At 48.1% G+C, this 23341-nt stretch overlaps 1 protein-coding gene across 2 annotated transcripts in view; it reads left to right on the top strand.

Moving 5' to 3' along the window:
- The first annotated feature begins 2982 nt into the window (after positions 1-2982).
- LOC146835281 (uncharacterized) overlaps positions 2983-23341 on the top strand; it is a 226414-nt gene continuing 206055 nt past the window's right edge. For both annotated transcript variants that reach the window (XM_085602860.1, XM_085602862.1), the window contains exon 1: positions 2983-5766. In XM_085602860.1, coding sequence (XP_085458986.1) covers positions 5651-5766 — 116 coding nt within the window. In that variant the 5' untranslated portion in view covers positions 2983-5650. The remainder of the gene's footprint in view (positions 5767-23341) is intronic.

Genomic DNA, 23341 nt, shown 5'->3' with positions numbered 1-23341 from the left:
GAGTGGAACAGTAGGGAAAGCATTGGATAGCGGGAGGGTAAAAATTACTATTCCCACTCCAGTGAGAACAACAGTAGGGAAAGCGTTGGATAGCGGGAGGGTAAAAATTACTATTCCCACTCCAGTGAGTGTAACAGTAGGGAAAGCGTTGGATAGCGTAGGGGTAAAAATTACTATTCCCACTCCAGAGAGTGCAACAGTAAGGAAATCGTTGGATAGCGTAGGGATAAAAATTACTTTTCACACTCCAAAGAATGCAACAGTAGAGAAAGCGTTGGATAGCGTAGGGGTAAAAATTACTATTCCCACTCCAGAGAGTGGAAAAGTAGGGAAAGTGTTGGATTGCTTAGAAGTAAACATTACTATTCCCACTCCAGTGAGTGGAACAGTAGGGAAAACGTTGGATAGCGGGAGGGTAAAAATTACTATTCCCACTCCAGAGAGTGCAACAGTAGGGAAAGAGTTGAATAGTGTAGGGGTAAAAATTACTATTCACACTCCAGAGAGTGCAACAGTAGGGAAAGCGTTGGATATCGTAGGGTTAAAAATTACTATTCCCACTCTAGAGAGTGGAACAGTAGGGAAAGCGTTGGATAACGTAGGAGTAAACCTTACTATTCCCACTCCAGTGAGTGGAACAGTAGGGAAAACGTTGGATAGCGGGAAGGTAAAAATTACTATTCCCACTCCAGTGAGTGCAACAGTAGGGAAAGCGTTGGATAGCGTAGGGGTAAAAATTACTATTCCCACTCCAGTGAGTGGAACAGTAGGGAAAGTGTGGGATAGTGGGAGGGTAAAAATGACTATTCCCACTCCAGTGAGTGCAACAGTAGGGAAAGCGTTGGATAGCGTAGGGGTAAAAATTACTATTCCTGCTCCAGAGAGTGCAACAGTAGGGAAAGCGTTGGTTAGCGTAGGGGTAAAAATTACTATTCCCACTCCAGAAAGTGCAACAGTAGGGAAAGTGTTGGATAGCGTAGGGGTAAAAATTACTATTCCCACTCCAGAGACTGCAACATTAGAGAAAGTAATAATTTAATATTTAAATACAAATAAATTAATTATCAATACCAATAAAAAAGTATTTAAAATTAATTACCAATTACAAAACATTCAATAATTAATTATTTATAAATACCAACAAATATTATGTATTAAAAATGAATTACCTATTAAAAAATAATTAACCACAAATTAATTTTCAATACCAAAAATTAATAAGTAATAAACAAAATTACCAATACATAATTAATTAACAGTAAATTAATCATAAATACACACAAATAATTTCAGTAATTAATAAATTACGATTAAAATACTTCCCACCCTATTCCCCTAGAAACCCACAACCTGCTCCGTATAATAAATTAATACAATTAATATAATTATCAATTAATAAAAATTAATTACCAATTAATAAAAAATAATTAACAAGTAATAATTAATTAACAATAAATTAATTATCATTACCAATAAATAAAATTAAATAATTACTTAATTACAATTAAATTACTTCCCACCCTATTCCCCTATAAACCCACATCCCACTGCAGACCTAAAACGCAAAATTAAATTAAAATTAATTAATAATTCCTAAAAATTAATATTTAATTTACTATAATTAAATTAGTTCCCACCCTTGTCCCCTATAAACCCACAACCCGAAACGGAAGTAAAATACGCAAAAATTATTTGACATAAATTTCATAACTTTATACAAAATTAAATATACATTACAAAAATAATATACGCTGTGCTCATGACGGCGTGGTTCCGTCACAACTCCACCCACTGCGCTAATCGCCCGCACAGGCGGGGAATTAGCGCCGCGTGGGAGAAGCGGCCGCCAACGGCCGCTGCATGACGGAACCACTCCGTCATGAGCACAGCGCACCCGTGGCTCATGACGGAGTGGTTCCGTCATGAGCGGGGAAGGGGTTAAGTAACTGAAGCCGGGTCAGGTGGATTAATACATCCACTGTGGGGGCGTGTGTTTTCGTGGTCACAGGTCCAAATCCCAGCAGGCCTTTTATCCTTCTGAGGTTGATAAATGAGTTCCATTGAGTTGGGTAACGATAAACATCTGTCATTCAGCGCAAAGATACAATTGGGTGAATGTGCGCTTTTCAAATACACTTTGTTATCTGCACATTCAAGGTTGGACATGCCACTGGCAAAGTTTGGATGTCACACTGGGCATAACTCCAAACCTTCTGCGGGCAGCTGCTAGCCCTCCGCGAAGGAGCCTTTGTATGCCTTAAACTTAGGACTACCAAAAACCCACCCACGCAGCTCTGGCTGCGCCTTTGTGCGTTGTGCCCCTATGCTGAGACCCGCCTGAGTCTAAGAGCCAAGTGTGCAGAAAGTGGCACCCGCCGGGTGCAGGTGTCCAAGTGGTTTATGAACAATGAAAGCATCATCAACTTTCTACATTTAAAGGTAGTCTGAAACTGGCAAGGGGAGATTTAACTACTTCAGCAGTAACACTACTGGCAGGCATCTTATCGCACTAAAAAGCAAATTATTGTTTACACGCGCTGCAGTCTCTGACTCAGCTTTCCAGGCTGTGAGCTGAGGCGGTGGGTAATTACTGCAGAGGCGGGCTGACCGTGCCTGGTCGCCCACCTCCTCAGATTTCAGCCCTGGCCTGGCATATGTTACTCCGTCCAATACTCCCTCTGCAATTCACCGCAGGGGTGGGGGTGACCTATCATGATTAACATTTTTTGACTGCACACTGCAGCCACGAGACAGTGCATAACCATCCATCCACTCTCACAAACTGGAGCAGGAGCAATCGTCTCCTGCAGAACCAGGCCTATATCAAATATTTTTGCTTTTACTATCGGCCGGCAGCCCGGCAGGGACCCATGATGCCCGGATTCCATAAATCTCCTCCCACCACTATACCCACCTGTAGTATTTGGGCCTCAGGCCCACATGCTGGTGAAAGTAATGGACGCAGACACAAGTTGTATAGTTAGATAACTGGCCCAGAGCACGTGCGCTCGGCCCCTTTTATTGCCAGGGTCACCTGACTGGTGACACCTGTGGTGGGTGGGTGTTCAGTGTGTCTTACAGCATGCTGGAACACTAGACTGCTGATCGGAGGATCACTACATCCCTCCCAAACTTTAATAAAGGTCAAATCACAAAAGTCCGAACCTGTGGGAGAGAACACAAATTACAAACAAAAATATAAGTCTGTGATACTGACTACCACGTAGTCTCTTCGCTGATGATCAACTGCCGGCGAGGGTATTCTTGCAGCCAGGACCACCCTGTTTCCTTGGCACGATGTCCGGGTGCTCGGTGGATGTGCTCTTTTGGACTTGCACCGTGGAAGTGTGCTCTACAGTCTCTTTTCTCCTGTACCGCCATCAGTGAAAAGTGTGGATGGACTGATGGTGGATCGCTGGTGTTTTACTTTCCGCTGTATGGTCCTGGTAGAGGTGTTTTCTCCAACTGGTGGTTGTCTTCTAACAGGATTCACCGTGGCAGGATATTCCTCTCACGGATACCCCTCTCTCATGGGTGTCCCCTCTCACTAGACGACCCGGAGGCCCTTTGCTGCCAGGCTTCCACTGGACCGGTGGACTGCCGCCTTGTCACTCCAGCTGCGTTGGAGGAGTCGCTACGGGTCCTCTCTCCGTGTCCGAAGCTCCACCTGAAAAGGGTGTTGTTGGCACTTGGTCCTTCGCGCGCTACCTCTGTTTTCCCAGGATCTCCAGTGCAAGCTTCAACAGTCCATCTCTCGTTTCGGGACCCGCTGCCACCGGTGCCCCTGAGGCCTCTGCTCCTTGGATATCCACGGTCCTATGTCCGTTCCATCCCAGAGGTGATTGTTACCAATGGACCGGCCTGCTCGCCTCTGTCGTCCACGGGTGACCTTCGGGTTTGCACATAGACGTGTACTCCCATTTGTGCTGATATTTTCCAGGTACTGTGTTCGGATGTCCATGCATCTTCTCACTTTCCTCTTCGGGTGTTCCCCTTCCGGTGTGTGTTGTGTTGATCTGTCGCGCACACCTCTTTGCTCTTCTCCTTTCCTCTTCGGGTGTTCCCCTTCCGGTGCGTGTTGTGTTGGTCTGTCACGCACACCTCTTTGCTCTTCTCCTCTCCTTCTCTTCTTCCTTCGTCGTGGCATCGCGCCACTCAGGATCTGTCTTTCTTTTCCTTTCTATGCGATGCGGTCCGGTCCGGTCTTCTCGCCTTCTTGCTCGTCCTTACCAGGCTTCTCAGTGTAGTGTGCACTCTACACATTTCCCTCTGGTCTTGTCCCAGCACTAGGACACTGTCTTCCTTTCACTCTGTGACTGGACCGGTCTTCGCGACCTTCTTTCTCACGATTACTTCTGATTTCAAAGTGATGTTGTTGGACCTCTCGTCCGTCTCTTTCCGGTCCTCTTCACGGACGTCTCTTGGGTTCCTCTTCATTGACGTCCCCTCGGTCTCCTTCTTCACTCCCGCTCTGACCTGTTGACAGGTCAGTGTGCTCTGACCTCTTATAGGTTGGCATCCTCCTTGCAACCATCTGACAGGTCGGCTTCTTCGTTGCGACCATCTGGTGGGTCGGCTTCTTCGTTGCGACCATCTGGCTGGTCGGCTCCGTCCTCCTTGCGACCATCTGGCTGGTCGGCTTCTTCCTCCTTGCGACCAACTGACTGGTCGGCTTCTTCCTCCTTGCGACCAAATGGCTGGTCGGCTTCTTCCTCCTTGCGACCAACTGGCTGGTCGGCTTCTTCATCCTTGCGACCAACTGGCTGGTCGGCTTCTTCCTTTTTACGTGGGTCTTCGTGTTTCTGGTGGTCCGCGCAACCACTTCTTCTCCCCGCAGTTGCATTGCTTCGGCGCTCTTCAGACTACACCATCTGGTTGCTGCATTGGACGCACTTACTGCGCATTCTCCCCAGTCCTTGCGCTCCTGGAGCTGTATCCGCTATTCCTGCGTTTCTTCGCACTTGCCTGGTGCTGAGTTCTAGAACCACCGTTGGTTCGTATGGTGGTGCTCCTGTCTCTTCCTTACTGCTGCAGCGACAGCCTGTGGCCACCAGGCATCGCTGCACTCTCTCCCAGGTTGGCTTCAGTGCTTCTGGAGGGCTGCGTCACCGCTTCGTCGACCTTCTCCTGGTCACTCCCTTTTGCGCGCTGGTGGCTTCACTCTTCTTCCTTTCTCGGGGCTCCTCGTGGTATTGCTCTCCCTGCTTTGGGTAGCCACTGTTGAGTAGCAGCGTTGCAGTGCGCTCAACTTTGCGCCTTTGTCAGTCCTTCCCGGGCTTCTGCCAAGTCAGTCCTTTCTTTCACTACACCGATACTCTTTGTTGCTCAACTGCAGGCAGCTGCCAGCCAGCCCTGTGCTGCTGCTGCACCAAATGTGTCCATCCTATGGCAGGGTGGCTCTCTGCTGCTCAACTCACTCCTGGGGTCACAGCAGCCAGGAACAGTCTTGTTTCCTGCTCTCACTGCAGGATACCACCTTTAGCCCTTCTTATTTTATTTTATTTCTGTGTGGGGTGCGCTGCTGCACCAGAACCACTAGGTGGCAGTGTCTCGTTATTTCCCAACTCACGAGCCTCGACAGGTTCTCACTGCTGCGGGCCTCGACAGGTTCTCACTGCTGCGGGCCTCGTGCGCTTTCACTTTCGGGCCGATGGTGCACCGGGCACATTCAGGCTTGCCCTCGGACTCCTGGCGGTCTCACATTCATTACCCCATGAGTGGGCACATCCTCAGACAGCCACCCTGCAGCCGGACTCTTCCCCTGTGGTGAGTCAGTCATGCATTCCCTTTATTGACCGGGCCGTGCAGGAGGCACAATGCACCTTTTTATTGCTTGGGGAGGGAGATCTCTTCCCCCTCCCGCCTGCGCAGCTCTCCGCTTGGCCTCACACAGCTTGTGTCATTCTTTTGACTCGTATCGCCGCAGCTGCGGGTGGGCTCCGCTTTAGTCATATGCACCGACAGCCCCTGTCATTGAGGGCCGCCTGGGCAGGTTTCATCTCGGCATTGCTCTGACAGGCGACCGCAGCTCTCCACATGCTGTGAGCCTTTCCGCACCTTCACGAATCACATGCAGCCGCGGGCCGCACAATACCGCTGCTTTCCTCTCGCGGACGCTTCTGCCTTCAATACGGGCCACGGGAGCCTCACGCTACGTCTCCCCCGTCACCACTGTCACTTAGGAAGGGGGGAGGTGTCGGCGCCGCTCTGATCTGCCGCGGGCTCTGCCTGCCGCGGTCTTTGCAACTTGTGTCACTTCATTTGTTAGGCGCAGCGGCCAGCCATTCTCTTTCAAGGTTTCCTGCCCCTCGCAGCGGGCCTTTTCACTCTCTGGGTGCGCAGTGGGGGTGGGGGAGAGGTTGCTTGTTAACTGCGGGGCCTCACCTCAGTGTTCACTTGTGGCCATAGATGCGGGGTGGGCTCCCGCGGGCCTCATCGCGCTTGGGGTCAGTTCTATTGTTTAGCGTAGCCCCGCGTCCCCCTCTCACTTCACGGGCTCACCTCCAGCCGGCGGGCCCTGGCCTTTATTCCATACGGGTGGGCTCCGCATGGTTCTCCTCGCTTGCGGGGAAACTCCGTTGTGGCCAATGCGGGTGGGCTCCGCTCGGCTCGCACTTCTCCGCACTGCAAGTCAGGCAGGTTCATGAGGTGCGGGGTGGGCACCCGGTCACCTCGCTTCATGCCTGGGGCTTCTCACATGCCCCACAGGCGATGAGCCATCTCCTCGACACAGGGGGTGCCCATCGCACGGGCAGCTCTCTCCCTCACCACCTTCAGAGGCAGCTGCACACGCGGGATTCACCCGCTCGTCACCATTATAGTATTTGGGCCTCAGGCCCACATGCAGGTGAAAGTAATGGACGCAGACACAAGTTGTATAGTTAGATAACTGTCCCAGAGCACGTGCGCTCGACCCCTTTTATTGCCAGGGTCCCCTGACTGGTGACACCAGTGGTGGGTGGTTGTTCAGTGTGTCTTACAGCATGCTGGAACACTAGACTGCTGATCGGAGGATCACTACACCACCCACCCACCTCTCTGAGACTCCACTCCGACCTCGGCTCGCCTGGGACCACTCCTGCCTCGGACAGACTCACTCACCTGAGGCTTGGCTGGCCTGTAGCTAGAGGCAGGCACGAGCAGGCAGCAGAAGACAGGGCAAGGGTAGCCAGGCAGGGGCTAGTTACGAGTAAAAACTAGACAAAATGCTCCCGTAACTGCATTAACCACTAGTTATCCTAATGTTATTAAAATCCCCTGAAATTTGCAGGGCACTCAGATATCTCTGCAGCAGGTGTCTTAACCCGTTAAGATATTTAAAATGCAGCTTCTTTAGGGCCAATTAAGCCAGAGGAGATTTACTGCTATATATGTCCATGTTGCAAATTTATTTCCAGCACATTCTTTTAGAATAAAGGTATATGGCTCAGACTCACTTTTTGCATGACACCATACCTCGTAAATCCATGTTTTTCCTCTGCTACACCTCAACCTTCCAATTTATAAATTCCCAGAGTATATTTTTTTCAATTTCAACACTGATGCTGGTGCAACATGAACTTTCCGTTAAAATCCATTGGTCGGGTTACTTATTATTTACGGTCTCACCTCTAAAATGGCCATCTTCTCAGAAAAAATGTACGTCAAAGCTTAATCCAAAGCGATACCTGAGGGGTCGGTACTGTCTGAAAGAAAACCAGTCAGGTGACAATATAAAGTGCATCACGCAATTAGAATATCACCTTTTTCGAGTCTAACAATCCTGGGGCATATCAGCAACGAGGCGATAGAAAATTATCGCTGCTTTTGCGGCCGTTTTCGGCCGAAAAGCGGCGATAATTTTATCGCCTAATTAGCAAGGTCACGCTAACACGTGAAACCTTGCTTTAGTGCATGAAATCTTAACGCCCAGCTTTGCATATCTAATGAGATGCAAAGTGGGCGGTCCTGACCTAACATGACAGGAGAAATTACGCTAAGCGACATTTCTCCTATCATCAAGCCCCACGCTATGAACCATAGCAGCAAGAAAAGTAGCGATAACCCCTGTTATCGCTACTTTCATACCCCACCAGGCAACACCCTGCACTAGTTTGTACTTCTTAGTTGTTGCAGAAGTTTGGGTGGACACTCCCGCAAAGTTCACCCCAACTGTTATGTTCTTCTTAGTTCACTGATTGTTTCTGTTGCAGCAGACCGATGAATCCATACCTGCTCACGACCCCCACACACCAAAGCGCATCGCACCCCTGACGCCCCCGTTGACTAAACACTCCAGCCATGACCCGAGCTAACATCCTCACATGGAACATATGCGGCATGCACACACCGATGCGGCGCTACTCTATATTCGCCTACCTTCAGAGACACTCGTGGGAATTGCCCCATGCAAGAAACACACATGACCCAACCTGAACTGGACAGACTACGTAGACGTGGAGGGGTCAGGAATATGGCACGGTATACTCAGCGCATGCGAGGGGCACACTACTCTGGGTGAGAGCGGGCCTCCCATTCGTCTGTGCAGAAGTAGTGTTAGACCCCGCAGGCAGATACACCATAGTGCGCGGGACACTCAACGGTCAATCAATACTGCTGGGTTCAATATATGCCTCGAATGTAGATCAACCATCGTTTCTCAAACAGTTGTCCCTAGTATTGACCCCCTACGCTGGGCTCCCCTGGTTATTGGGCAGGGATTTTAACTTGGTGCTTGATGTACACTTAGACAGGTCCTTCCCCCCTCTTTGGAAGACATCAGCTGTATCAAACGCACAGGCATTCACAGACTGGCTGTCACACTGGGCATTACTGGATATGTGGCATGTCCTATATCCCAATGAGCACATTTACTCCTATTACTCTGCAGTGCACGACCTCCAAGTGTGCCTGGACAGGGTGGTGGGCTCCCAATCCCTAATCCTACTAGTTGAATGATCAGAATATCTAGGGCGGACACACTCCGATCATAACCCTCTGTGGCTCCAGCTCAGTTAGGAAGCTGACCGCCCCACCATACACAAGTGGCGCCTCCAACCATCTGCACTAGAAGACCCTGAATTTCGCTCATCACTGGGGACGGCTACCCTCACATATTTCGAACTCAATGAAGGGACGGCAAGCAATGCACTGGTGGAATGGGACTCCCTAAAACTCGTGGTCAGGGGTCATTGTCTAGGGGCCACATGGAATATATTTAAACAACTAGCACTATCACTCACCCGTCTAGAATCCCAGCTGCTCCAATATGAACGCGAAGGGGAGGAAGGAGGCAGACACTCGGGCTGCCTGGAAAGTCTTAGGGCACGACATGCGAAGATCCTAGAGCAACTGTGATGTCACAACTACACGGCTCATACAGCCCGCACACACGCCACAGCGGACAGAGTGGGCCGCCTGCTCGCCTGGTTGCTGAAACAAGAGAATTCTCACACCCCAATTGGAGCCATGCGCACGCCAGAGGGGACTCTAGTATATACACAGCGGTAGATCCATAAAGTGCTGGCAGATCACTATACACAACTATATCAATCCAGGAGACGTTGCTCAGGCCGAGATCTGGAGAGATTTCTGGAACCTGTCCAGTTGCCCAAAGCAACATACGCCCACCAGGAGACACTTAATGGCCCCCTCACCTTGGAGGAAATCGGGGAGATGATTGGGTCTAATGGCCTCCGGGAAAACGCCGGGACCAGATGGCCTACCAGCCGAATACTACAAGGCGTACCAAGAGCTTCTGATACAGCACCTTCACAAGCTCTAAAAGACAGCCCTGGAGGAACACCTATTGCCCCCCTCGATGCTTGAAGCCTATCTGGTGTCCTTGCCAAAACCGGACAGAGACCCCACAAACCTGGGATCTTATAGATCCCTGGTGCTCCTAAACGCAGATTACAAGATATTTGCCAAAATACTAGTGGAGCGGTTGGCGTTAGTAGTACCTCAACTGGCCCACAGAGACCAAAACGGGTTTGAGCCCAAGCGAAGCACGTCGCTGAACTTGCGGCGGTTTTTCAGGGTGGCATCGGATGGTGTGCGGACATGGCCCAGAGCGGGATGCCTCGTGTTGGACCTGGAAAAGGCCTTTGATTGCTTGGAATGGGGCTACTTATCAGCAGTGTTGCTGCGATACGAACTGGGCCTGGGATTTCTTCAGATGGTTGACCTGTTATACAAAAATCCCAAAGTCAGAGTACGGCGGGGGCCATACATTTCTAACGCTATAATAATATGCAGAGGCACCAGGCAGAGGTGCCCGCTGTCACCCCTCCTGTTTGCACTAGCAATGGAGCCTCTAGCGGCTTCACTGTGTGCACCACTGGGAGATGGTATACCCATGGGTGATGCGGTGCACCAAGTGTCGCTATACGCAGACGACCTACTGGTTTACGTGAGAGACATAGACAAAATTCCACCCCAACTGGCCTTTACACTACGTGACTTTGCTGTCATCTCGGGACTCAGAGTGAATGCTAGCAAGTCTTGTATTCATGCATTCGGAGACGGAGGTCGAGACCCGGGCTATACTTTAAGCAGCACAAAGGTGCAATGGAGGGAGGACACCTTTCGATACCTGGGAATCCAGATATATCGTCAACCGGCAGACCTATTTGATGGCAACCTAGGAAAGGCCCTAACAGCAATAAAGTCACAACTACGCTTTTGGAACTCACTCCCGCTAATGGTCACTGGCAGGGTGGCGCTATCTAAGATGGTGATTCTTCCCCGTCTCCTGTATTACTTTGCAAATCTACCCATATATGTTCCGGCGACCTTCTTTGCAACACTCACTAAATTGCTTAGGGACTTTTTCTAGGGGAAAGCTAGACATAGGCTGGCACTGGCTAAGCTGTACCTACCCACCAACCAGGGGGGTCTTGCTGTACCTTGTTTTGAGCACTACTATCTGCCTGCACAGCTACAGTGGATAGCCCGCTGGCTGGCGGATAGGGGCCGGGAAGACACCGTGACCACTCTACCTCCCCACTCCTTGAAGCAACTTACCAGACTTTTCCACCCAGCCACTAAGACCGCAACACCGACGCCGCTCCTCCTAGCAGTGGTGTACAAATGCTACCGCCGAAGTCTCTATCGCACCAGAAGACTAGTCCCCTATGCGCCGGCCATACCGCTGGAAGGCTCCCCATGTGGACCCGGGTTACTGACATCGCTCGCACTCATGGAATGGCGGGAAGCCAACATACAAACCTTGGGAGATCTGTACCGAGATGGTACGCTCCTGCCAGTTGAGTCCCTAGTAGAAGACATGGGGTTGCCAAGGGGCAATTCCTGAGACACCGCTCGCTGGTTGAGACACTGACTGCTAGCTGGGGGGACATGACTACAGAACCGAGCCAACACCTCACAATACAGTACCTCCACGTCATGGGGTGAGGCAGACATCTGGTTCGCTGGTTCGCGGCATCACTCTGCACACATGCAGCGATTAGCCTGGATCCACTTTGCCGCAAATGGGAAACAGATCTAGGGCAGCAGCTAGCGGACAGGTAATGGGAAAAGATAATAAAGAGCCCAGTGCGTGTACCCAGAAACATGAGGTTCAGACAGATCCAATTGCTCATAGTCCACAGAGCATATCTTACACACGAGATGATCAACAAGTACTTCTACCATATGGACGCAGCATGCCCCGGTGTGCCGAACCAGGGGCTGATCTGATACACATGCTGTGGAGCTGCCATAGGCTTTTCGCATGTTGTTACGCAGTCAGTGGACTGTTACGCACATGACAGGCCGCAGCATACCCTTTGAATGGACTGTTTACTTATTGCACCATTTTCGTAGGGCCCTGACCGCTAAGGTAACATCTAGGTTCCTCTACTTGGGACTAGTGTTCGCCAAGCGGCTTCTAACTAAGCGATGGAAGGCACAGGATCCGCCGCATATACGTGCATGGAGACACTCGCTCTTAGCATGGGCCAAAGCAGAGGGCATAGCCATCCTAAGGGAAGAAACGCTGGGGATACGGAAGGAGCCCGTGGCGGCCCAGTGGGAGGGACTACTCCAGACCTTACAGCAGACGGAGGTGGATAGCCCGGAGGGACAGTCTGAGAGAGGGAGACACAAGCCTGTAGTGAGCAATGAGGGAAATGCAGGTAGACAACTGTAAAACCATGTACATACACACGCACTACCCAACGCCCAGGGAGGGCATAGCCGCAGCACAGTGAGTAGAGGTAACTGTCAGCTTGAAGACATGCAACGGGACGAGGGGGGTGCAGGGGAGCAGTGAGAGAGTTAACTACGTAACTATTTGTCAAAGCTGCTGTTGTTGTTGGTTTGAGTTTGCCTGTTCTTGAACATAGCATCTGTTCACAAGTCCATGCTGACTGATCTGAAAGGACTTTGTACAACATGCTAATAGAACCACGCAGTTATTATGTTGTAACCTCTACCCGTGGGGAAATGGATTGAATGTTGGGGGTAAACTTGATCCTGAACAAATGGTGTCATTGATACACATGTTATACTCAATATCCTTCCAACAGTAATGTCCCTTAAATGTCAATAAAACAGATTTAAACAAAAAAAATGAATATGTTCACCAAGAAACGCCTGGAAGACCACTACTGTCCACCAATAGGTATACTGCTGCTGCATTCTTAAAACCACCATCAGCATTTGCTACTTCCATAAAGCACAATATTGGGTGACAGATGGATTGCTTGGATAGAGACTTTTGAAGATTTCATAAATGGAATAGATGAAAAAGACAATATAAAGATAATCAAGTATCTGAAGAATATTGGTGGTGGAGGAGTAAAAGAAGCCATAAAAAAGATACCACAAGATGACGATGTGATGTGCGATGAAAATAGCCTTGAATGTCAAGTTTAATCCAGTGCCAAATGTAGATTATGAAAGATACCTATTCAGTCAAGAACACCAGAGAGCAGGTGAAACCATCGATTAATTTTTTGAGAGACAGGATATTGTGGTGAAGCACGGAAAATTCAATTAATTTAATGATGAGGAAGCTACATACCTTAGAGCAAGTTCTCAAAGCTGCCCACACTGAAAAGTGAGCTGATTGTCAAGCAACTGTATGTTACCTAGAAGGGTAAACCCAGATACGTCACTGGGACCTGGGTATATGTCAGTACATTGGAACAGTGGTCCCAGTAAACAGGTTAATGCACATAGAAGAATTTCACAGAGTTTGAAAAGAAAAATGAAAAACCCATAATATTATGACAGTGCAGTGTTGTTTAATCACACTGAACATAACAGTATTTCGAAGCATTTGTTAGCACATTTCGAAACAGTGCTCCAGGAAAGGGTGGGCGTATAGTGATTGAGGTGAGGATAAGGGAGTGAGTGAGACAGTGTACAATTCACAAAATCAGATATTTACAAAACAAGAGGGCTCATATTTGCAGCCAAATTCTTCACAATATATCCAAACGTTATATAGCCATAGTTTCAAACAAAATCACAGTGATAAATCGCTGTTGGTCAAACTGGCTGATATGGTTAATGTTGATGCTACGACCCCTGAAGAGTAGTAGGTTATTGTGTCCCTTATGCCGGGGTCTTCCGCAGGAAAAAAGTGTGAGAAGGCGGTGGGGGGTTACCTCGGTATAGAATATGAAAGCTTTAAAAACTTGGGAATTCCTAAAAACGAAGTGAATCAAGACTAAACAGTGGGCCTAGGTCCCAAAAAAGTTAATTACCATAGGTGGCCCATCGATTGAGCCTGACGGGTCAAGGTGTGGGTGCGTAGGCTCCAATAAGGCAAGCGGGAGCAATCACCTGCCAAGAAAATGTGCAGGTTCAGAATTGGATTTAAGGATCTTTACCCATGTAGTTAATCGTTGAGGTGGGCTTAGTCAATGTACTTACATAGGGGCATATTATCAAGGAACGGCGTTAAAATTATCGCTGCTTTAGCAGCAGGAAACTGCCGCTAAAGCGGCGATAATGGGCTTGATAATATTCCAATAGAAGTCCATGTTCACGCCAGAACATGGGCTTCTATTGGAATTCTCAAAGGCATATTATCAAGCCCTTTATCGCCGCTTTTAGCTGCAGTTTCCTGACGCTAAAGCGGCGATAATTTTAACGCCGTCCTTGATAATATGCCCCTTAGGAGGATACTGACTCATGAAGAAGTGGAAAAACCGATTCTCGATAAATCTGCCGGTCCTTGTAAAATAATGCGATTCTTTTGTATTCTGTACATCGGGCATAGAGTGCTCCGTATTAGTTCATCTCTATATCAGAAAAGAAGGGTAGAAGAACCAGTTGGTAAAACCAGCTCCAAACAAGGCTAAAAACAATGTGCAAATCGGAAGCTAAGCGTGGTGAATCACCAATTGGAACTTGAAGAAAAATGCAAAAAAAAGGGGTTGTTTTCACTGTGAAAATGTGGTGTGTCCACGTTGCGTTTTGGGCCGTTTCCTGTCGCGGGCCCTAGGCCTACCCACACAAGTGAGGTACAATGTTTCTCGTAAGACTTTGGGGGAACGGGGGTGGGTAGAATTTTGTGGATCCACGCAGATTCCAGAGCGTTCCACCACAGAAATGTGAGGAAAATGTGTTTTTATTGCCAAAGTTTTATGTTTGCAAGGGATTCCGGGTAACAGAACCTAGTGAGAGCCAGTCAAGTCACCCCATCCTGGATTACCCTGGGTGTCTAGTCTTCAAAAATGTATAGGTTTTCCTAGGTGCCGACAGAGCTAGGGTTCAAACTCTACAGCTAGGCACTTTCCCAAAAAATGACCAGTTTTCACTGTAAAATAAAGTGTGTCCACTTTGCGTTTTGTGCCGTTTCCTGTCGGGGGCGCTAGGCCTACCCACACAAGTGAGGTACCATTTTTATCCAGAAACTTAGAGTAACACAGAATTGTAGAGCAACTGTTATTACCTATTGACTTTTGAATTATTTCTGCCTTCCAAATGAAAGACAATGGTGCCGATCACGATCCGGTAAAAAATATCCCCGTGCGACTCGTATCCGGTCTTTTTACCGTACGAATCGTACAAGTGCCGTACGAACTGGCAATCACGATTCGCATGGTAAAAAGTCCATACGAACCGCATTGGGAATCATTCCCCACACGTCCTCGGGTCGGAAAATGTGTCCGACACGTCCTCGTACGAATTACCGTACAAACGTGAAAGGTGAAGTCCGACCGAGGAATCACGATCCATCCCGTGCGTCCGAGGTCACAACCGGATGGAAAAATCACCGTCCGCACCGAACTCCCACAGCAACCATGGAGACGTGCCCGCATACGCGCCGACCCCCCCCAGCCCCCGTAGGTACGCCCTGACCCCCCCCCAGCCCCCGTAGGTACGCACCGTACCCCCCCAGCCCCCGTAGGTACGCGCCGACCCCCCCCCAGCCCCCGTAGGTACGCGCCGACCCCCCCCAGCCCCTGTAGGTACGCGCCAACCCCCCCCCCCAGCCCCCGTAGGTACGCGCCGAACCCCCCTGTATGTACACCCGTGTACGTGTCGAACCCCCCCGTGTACGTTCGAGTCGAACCCCCCGTGTACGTTCGAGTCGTACCCCCACCCGTGTATGTACGGTGCGTACCCCCCGTGTACGTTCGAGTCGAACCCCCCGTGTACGTTCGAGTCGAACCCCCCCCGTGTACGTTCGAGTCGTACCCCCACCCGTGTATGTACGCGCTGGGGGTACGCACCGTACATACACGGGTGGGGGTACGACTCGAACGTACACGGGGGGGTTCGACTCGAACGTACACGGGGGGGTTTGACTCGTACGTACACGGGGGGTACGCACCGTACATACACGGGTGGGGGTACGACTCGAACGTACACGGGGGTTCGACTCGAACGTACACGGGGGGGTTCGACTCGAACGTACATGGGGGTTCGACTCGAACGTACACGGGGGGGTTCGACTCGAACGTACACGGGGGGGTTCGACTCGAACGTACACGGGGGTTCGACACGTACACGGGTGTACATACAGGGGGGTTCGGCGCGTACCTACGGGGGCTGGGGGGGGTCGGCGCGTACCTACGGGGGCTGGGGGGGGTCGGCGCGTACCTATGGGGGCTGGGGGGGGGGTCGGCGCGTACCTACGGGGGCTGGGGGGGGTCGGCGTGTACCTACGGGGGCTGGGGGGGGGTACGGTGCGTACCTACGGGGGCTGGGGGGGGGTACGGTGCGTACCGGGCCACCTACTCTGGTCGATTCGCGGCGTACTTCGCTTTTGCGGCACTTTTTGGGTGCCGTGAAAATATTGCCGTCCGGACTGCTGTCGGTTCGAATCGTAATTCCTGGGTCGTGAAACGCTGCCTGAAAGCGTCCCGACGTCACGTCGCAGCATTCCCGGATCACATTCGTATGTATATTTTCGTCAGTCGGTGTTTTTTACGATTCGTGTGGAAATGGTGTTTCCGTGCGAATCGTAAATCCATGTTTGTAAAGTTTTACGACCGGGTACGAGTCGGACGGGGAAAACGCTCCGACCGACGGTTCGTACCCGGTTTTTACCGGATCGTAATCGGCACCAATGTGTAAAAAATAAGTCATTTTGAAAATTGACCTATAATTCTCATGCTAGTATGGGTACTCACAATTTTGGAAATGTGCAAACATCTACTGTTTCTAAACTCTATATTTTGTTCCAATTTCAGAAATACATAGGTGTCTTTCATACCGATTTTTCCATGTATATATTATCACAAATAATTGTTCTATACCCGGTACATAATAAAAAACCATTGCAAGATGCTGCTCAGTTATTGGCTCAGGGTTCGTCAGGTTCTTGGTGAACCTACCAGTCCTATAAATCCCCGCAACCAGAAAGGTCCAGCCGATGTAACGGTATATTGCTTTCAAACAGCTGTCATAATTAGAAGGTGTTACAGGTGAAAACATTGACACAAATGGCGGGTTTTTTTCAACTAATTTTTAATTTTTCCTTTATTCAAGTGTTAGTTTCTATAAAGAAACCTTGAAGAATCAACACAAATGACCCTTTATTGAATTCACTAAGTTGTCTACTTTTCTAAAATGTATAGCTTTCCAGGATCCATTATTGCTTTCGCACTCATTTCTACCATTAACTGGAAGTAGGTTGAAAGCACAACAAATAACAAAAATAGGCTGTGTCTCAGGAAAATGCCAAAACTGTGCAAAACATTTTGGTTTTCTGACAAAAGTCTGCTTGTCCCTGAAAGATGGGAAGATGGTGATTTCAGCACCACAACCTCTTTGTTGATACCATTTGCAGGAAAAAACCAGTCGCTATAATCTTTAGCCCTTTTTCCCCATTTTTCCCCCCAAAAATAAAATTTACCTGTATTTTGGCTAATTTCTGGGTCTCCTCCAGGGAAATCCACAGACCCTGGGTACCTTTAGAATCCCCATGATGTTGGAAGAAAAGGACGCAAATTTGACGTGGATACCTTATGTGGTCAAAACGCTACAGGGACCTAAGCGCGAACTACCCCAAATAGCCAAAAAAAGGCTTAGCACGGGGTGGAAAAGGCCTAGCAGTGAAGGGGTTAAAATGGTTGTGAGCCAATGTGAAATTGCTATAGGAAAAGTATGATCACTTAGTCAGTAAGAAGTCCTTAGGGATGAGGTCCTTAGGGATGCCTTGTGGTCAGCGCGCCCCATAATCATACCTGCCAAGTATCACGCATCGGGTGTGACACTAACGCATTTCAGTGTGGTGTTCCACATCACCGCACTGGAATGCATTGTTGCGCATTTCTAATCATGCCAGTCTGAAACTGGCTACGTGGCGGTGCCAGCGCCTGTAGCATTCTGTGCGCCGGCTCTGCTGCTTCCCACAGACTTGCGTTGCCAGCAGCGCTCTGGCTCTGTAAATTAATAGTTAAAGATCTGACTGCTCAGCTCTGGAGTCAGAGTTCTACAATGTTACAATCTGCCTCCCCTGCTGCCTGGCTGCATTTAATTTCCTGCCGCGACGCGGCCTTCAAAGCGGTACAAAAGGGGGTGGTGATGGACAGAGCATCAGAACCAATCAAACACTCACACCCCGTCAACAGATCTGGGTTTGATCCATCACCGTTCTTTAGCCTACTCTGCCACCCCAGTTCAGACATGGCCATATGCAAATCAGTCTGACCCTGTGCCTCATGGGAACAGTCCAGCCCGAACTGCCAAGCCATGCCTTCCCTGGACCAGAAACAAGCTTCCTAGGACCGGTTTCTGGCATTTCAGCCGTCTTCAGCCAGGCTTGCTTGAATCCAGTGGCAAAGTGAGCTGTGGCACCGTGGGGAGCCCCGGGATTGGATGTGACCTCATGCCTCGTCACGTCCTGGAGGAGCCAAGAGGAAGTGAGGTAAGGTGGTAGGCAGGTCAGAGAAGCGGTGAGGGATTCAACAGTTGACGAGTCCTGGTAGTGGTGCGCTGCTGTCTGCCCAATAAAACCAGTGTTGGACCAGCGGGAGGCAGCCAGCATCGAATGACTTGACTAGTCACTCACTTGACTTGACTCTTTCATGACCGCCGGCCACGGCGCATCACCAGAGGCGCCATCAACATCGTAGTGATGATTACCGTGGGCGTGAACTAAGAAGTGCGGCCCTCTGGGCGGGGAGTGAGTCAGTCAGCTGCTGCTGGCAGAAGACTGCATTATACAGTGTGCTGTGCTGTGTGGCTGCACGGATCCCAGTGCGGCTTACGCCGCAGCCGCCGGACCAACCAGGACGCAGAGACACACAGCAGTCTCTGTGAAGTTCATTAAAAAAGTAAGTGTACTTTGGCCAAATGCTGCGCGCCAGGCAGAGCCGTGATACAGGTGTAGTAGTTTATGTTGTCACACACAGCGCCGCGGTCAGCGCACGCATCCATTTCACACACAATAATTTATTTCCTCAGATGCCCCTCTCAGTACGCTCTCATCAGTTGTAACTTGTCACAGCGTGGAGCGCACCGCACACACTGCAGAGATTATCATGATCTGATCATTTGAGACACAGTAAATCTGCAGGCGCAGGGCAGCTCAGTGTTTCAGTGTTACAAGTGAAATGACTAGCACAAAAATTTAATATGCATTTGGTTAAAACGCTAATCTGGCTAGAAAAGTAAAACATGACAGAAAAAACATGGCAATTACTGTGGTCGAAACTGCAGAGGTGGGCGAAAGTGAAGGCCTGTGCCAGTACCTTTTTTTGGAATAATAGTAAATGTGCAAATCCTAATCCACAAATGCATCACAGCGTGTGTGCCATCAGGACTGAGCATAATCTTTACCGCAGAGCTGGCTCGTCGCCTTCCTCAAAAGAAAGTGTTCTGAAAGTGCCAGGTCAGTGAGACTATGATATCAGCCTGGCTGTGAAAGAGTGCCTCCCACGCTCCACTTTCTAATGCAGCCCTGCATACAGCTCATGTGGTCGGCGACAATAGAGTGAGTCTGCCAGTCACTCATCTGATTATAATAAATTATGAACGTCTTCGAGACTGCGTGATCTATTTTCGGCAATTTTGGCCACAGTCTGATAAATGAGTTATTTAGGGCCCGATTCACATAACTAACTTAAGACAAAATACTAAACTTACTACTTTTGGTATTCACATAAGTTAGGATTTTGTCTTAAGTTTGTCTTAAGACAAACTTAAGACAGACTTAAGACAAACTTAAGACAGACTTAAGACAGACTTAAGACAGTCTTAAGACAAACTTAAGACAGACTTAAGACAGACTTAAGTTAGAATTTTGTCTTAAATTTGTCCTAAGTTTGTCTTAAATCTGTCTTAAGTCTGTCTTAAGTCTGTCTTAAGTTTGTCTTAAGACAAACTTAAGACAAAATCCTAACTTCTGTGAATACCAAAAGTAGTAAGTTTAGGATTTTGTCTTAAGTTAGTTCTGTGAATCGGCCCCTTAATAATTATTTCTTATGCTTTGAAGCAGTTAACTTAGCCTTTCTTGTTGCTCAAATTGGTGTAATTTCTGATATTTATGTTTCCCTCCTCTTCATTGCTTTATATTGCTTGTGAGCAAGTGTCACTCATAGTCGCTGAAATGTCACTCATAATTACACTGTATTTATGACAATGTCACACATAGCAATCTGAAACCTTGGCAGCTATGCATATGGTACAGTACGAAATCCCTGGGTCTACACTATTTACTATTAAAGAATGTGTTCACAACTACATGACAAATAAAGACAAACACAGATACCACCATGGAAAATCTTATTGCTCTTCATATGAGGATTTCGTTTATCCTCGTTGTTACAAAACAACCCTGAGCTTCCCTCTCAATGAGAGGGTTGTAGCCCTCAAAAGAACTAGGTTTTTCCTTTGAGAGGAGAGTCCCTATGATGAAGCATGTCACCTTTTGGTGAGTGAGGGATTTTATCCTAAAAAGGGAAATGCCCAACTTTTTCCATGTTGGTATCTGTGTTTGTCTTTATTTGTCATGTAGTTGTGAACACATTCATTAATAGTAAATAGTGTAGACCCAGGGATTTCGTATTGTTAGTTTGGGGAATAAATCCCGGGTGGTCTTTAAAATTTTCCTCAGGACCCTCTTGTTTTCAATCGGTGTTTGTTTGCGAGCTATGCATATGGTGCCACAAATTATGAGTGGCTCAGAGAACCTACTTACAGGCCTTCTAAAAGAGTGCTCCATTTCATAAGATGAATATAACTTTTTTGTGCTGCAAAGTTGTGCCATGTTTTGGTGGAAAGCTTTCATACTAAATCCTAATGGGTAAAATAGTGCTATGTGTTTTGATTGAAAAACAACATTTTCATAGTATGGTGATGCATAGTCCGATAAAATAAGAATGAGCTGAATTATTCAATATGCTAGCCGAATAAGAATCTAACTTCAACCATGTGATGCGACCGCGTCTATTTTGTGTTTATTTTCCTTGAGCGATGCTGTAAGGAAAGCACTTCCCGTGCAATGTGAGAGAGACTGAATGAACATCTGGCTGCCCATAATGCATTGCAAACATGGCGATCCCAGCGCCTGCAGCAAAGCATAATACGCTTCTCATTCAGTGGTCGAAGTGGGGTAAAAAACAGTAGGGGAACTGTGGGTGGAGAATCAGAGGGCGAGAAAAACCCGGGAACTGGATCAGTGGGCGGAGTCAGAGGTGTGGCCAGAATGCGCAAAACATCCCAATTTTTAGTATTTGTTTGACATTTCACTGACCAGTTACAGCTTATTATGTTATTTAATTCAATAAATCGATACACATAATTATTTAAGGTTTTATATGAGTTACTGACATTAAAATGCAATCACTAAGTGGGATATGTTTCCAATCACAGAATGCCCCAAATACGCTTAAAAGTGGAAGCACAAACCATTTGTCACTGGTCCATGGAGTTTCTGTCATCAGCACTTCTCCCTTTTTCCACAAGAGCAGTTCAAACATAAATGGGAAAAATATCCTAGTTTGCAAAAGTTTTCTAAATAATTATGGCTCTGCATATTTGCCATATAATACAACATCTGCAACATAATCTGACAATTTTAGCTAATAAATTGTTTGTAGCTCAAACGGATCAAAAATTACTAAAAAAATGTGACTTGTGTTGCTGCGAAGGACGGCCCTTTGCAAAGATTGACTGATCACCGTTCTCACTGCTGCATTTGTATGTTACACTGGTACTAAAAAGGCAAAATCTTTCCAGGGACTGTTAGCATGTGTAAAAATGTCAAAATAATAAAGTGTCAGAAAATATACTGCATTATGTTGCAGCCTTTTTTTGCTGCATAATCTAGTCAACAATGCGGCGTAATTTTGTCTTCTTTTGCTGCATAATTCCAGTGGCCCCAAAGCAGGCAGCATGTCTTAAAAGTGCTTGAGCATGAAGCAGAGAAAATGTGTAGTTTGCGAACATAGTTTGGTGTGCGTGAAAATCCTGCTTTCCCAATCCCTGGTGAGTTGCAGCTGCTACTGCTGAAACAAGGCCAATGGAGGTACCAATGGGTGAGGCGGGCTGGCCTCAAGGGCAGGGCCGGCTTTAGCGCTGGTGGCGCCCTGTGCAACAATGTTTGTTGGTGCACCCCCAAGGACCACCTCCGCCACGGATTCCCTCAATTCCATCCTTTAACAGTGGCCCGAATGTCTCCATAACCACAATCTCTCAGATGCATTTAATTTGATTTACAGCGCCACTCATACCAGTGTAGGGTTTCAGAGCACTTTACATCACACACTCTACAAAGAGACAATCAATAATATGCGTGTAAATCACTGTATAGGAAATGTTACAGAAGACAAAGGGCCACCGAAAGTCAACACCCGGTGGGAACACACCGGTCATACCGCCCTAGAGCTGGCACTTCTCAAGGGTCCTGTGACCTCGCTCCAGGGTGTGCTGCTTCATAAGCCTGCCTGCAACACTAGAGGTGAACTTCAGTATGGATTGGAGGGGACAGGCCTCCAAGGTTAACCCACACTTCCCCCCACTAGGGTAAACCTGCTGGTGCTAAGGGGCTTCTATGGTCTTGTGGGGCCTTCTTACGCCTAGCATGGGAATGTGCTCCCCAATTCCAATTCGGCAGCTCTGACCATAGTGCCACATCCTCTCCCCCACTGAACACCATACTGCCCCACTGAGAGAAACTTGCATGGCCTTCAACTACAACCCAGTTATGCCCTGCTATAAATACCTGGATGTGACTCAGTTCAAATTACGCACTAGACAAGAGCAATATGCGGCCTAAAAAAAGTAACAACATCCTGAAAAAAGCAAACACTCATAGGGAATGAAAGATTAAGTTAAGCATGTGAAATGTAAGCAGGAACAACATGGTTAACTTAATGCATTTACACTCACTATTCAGAAATCAGTGAGTGATTGTGCCTGAAAAGTTAAGGACATGACTACAGGGCCCGGAAGGGACCCGCTTCAATGTTCATTGCTTATGTCCTTACAAAACGCAAGCAGTATGGTAAAAAGACCACATCCATGAACACCGAGCCGCGGTACGCATTTTGTTTTCCAATCCACCCATCAATCGGGCATTGCAGTATCTCCAGGAATGGTGCACTTACTTACTCATTCAGGGAAAACAATGCTGTTCAAAGAAAAGATAAAACAAAAGTAGCGCTTCACTGGGAAACTCAATCTGGCCGCTTTGTGAACACTGTCATGCTTTATTTAGTTTTTTCTTTATTTTTCATATTTTGAACTTTTTATTTCTCTACGTCTTAAAGCTGTACTCTGGAACAGAATAATGTCAGAAAAAGACAACACTTGCAGCAAAAGTATTTTTCTTTTTTGGATCCATTTCACAGGGGAACAAATACACGAAAGGAGGAAAGAGAGGGTGAGAACCCTTTCTTGAAGTCACGGTTTTCAAGAGGAAGAAAGGGAGGGGGGATCAGCTGCCAGCGAC

The sequence above is a fragment of the Triturus cristatus genome, chromosome 4_2 (genome assembly GCF_964204655.1).
Source record: "Triturus cristatus chromosome 4_2, aTriCri1.1, whole genome shotgun sequence".
Classification (NCBI taxonomy): domain Eukaryota; kingdom Metazoa; phylum Chordata; class Amphibia; order Caudata; family Salamandridae; genus Triturus; species Triturus cristatus.
The sequence above is the reverse complement of the archived record's forward strand: the minus strand, read 5'-3'. Positions and strand labels throughout refer to the sequence as shown.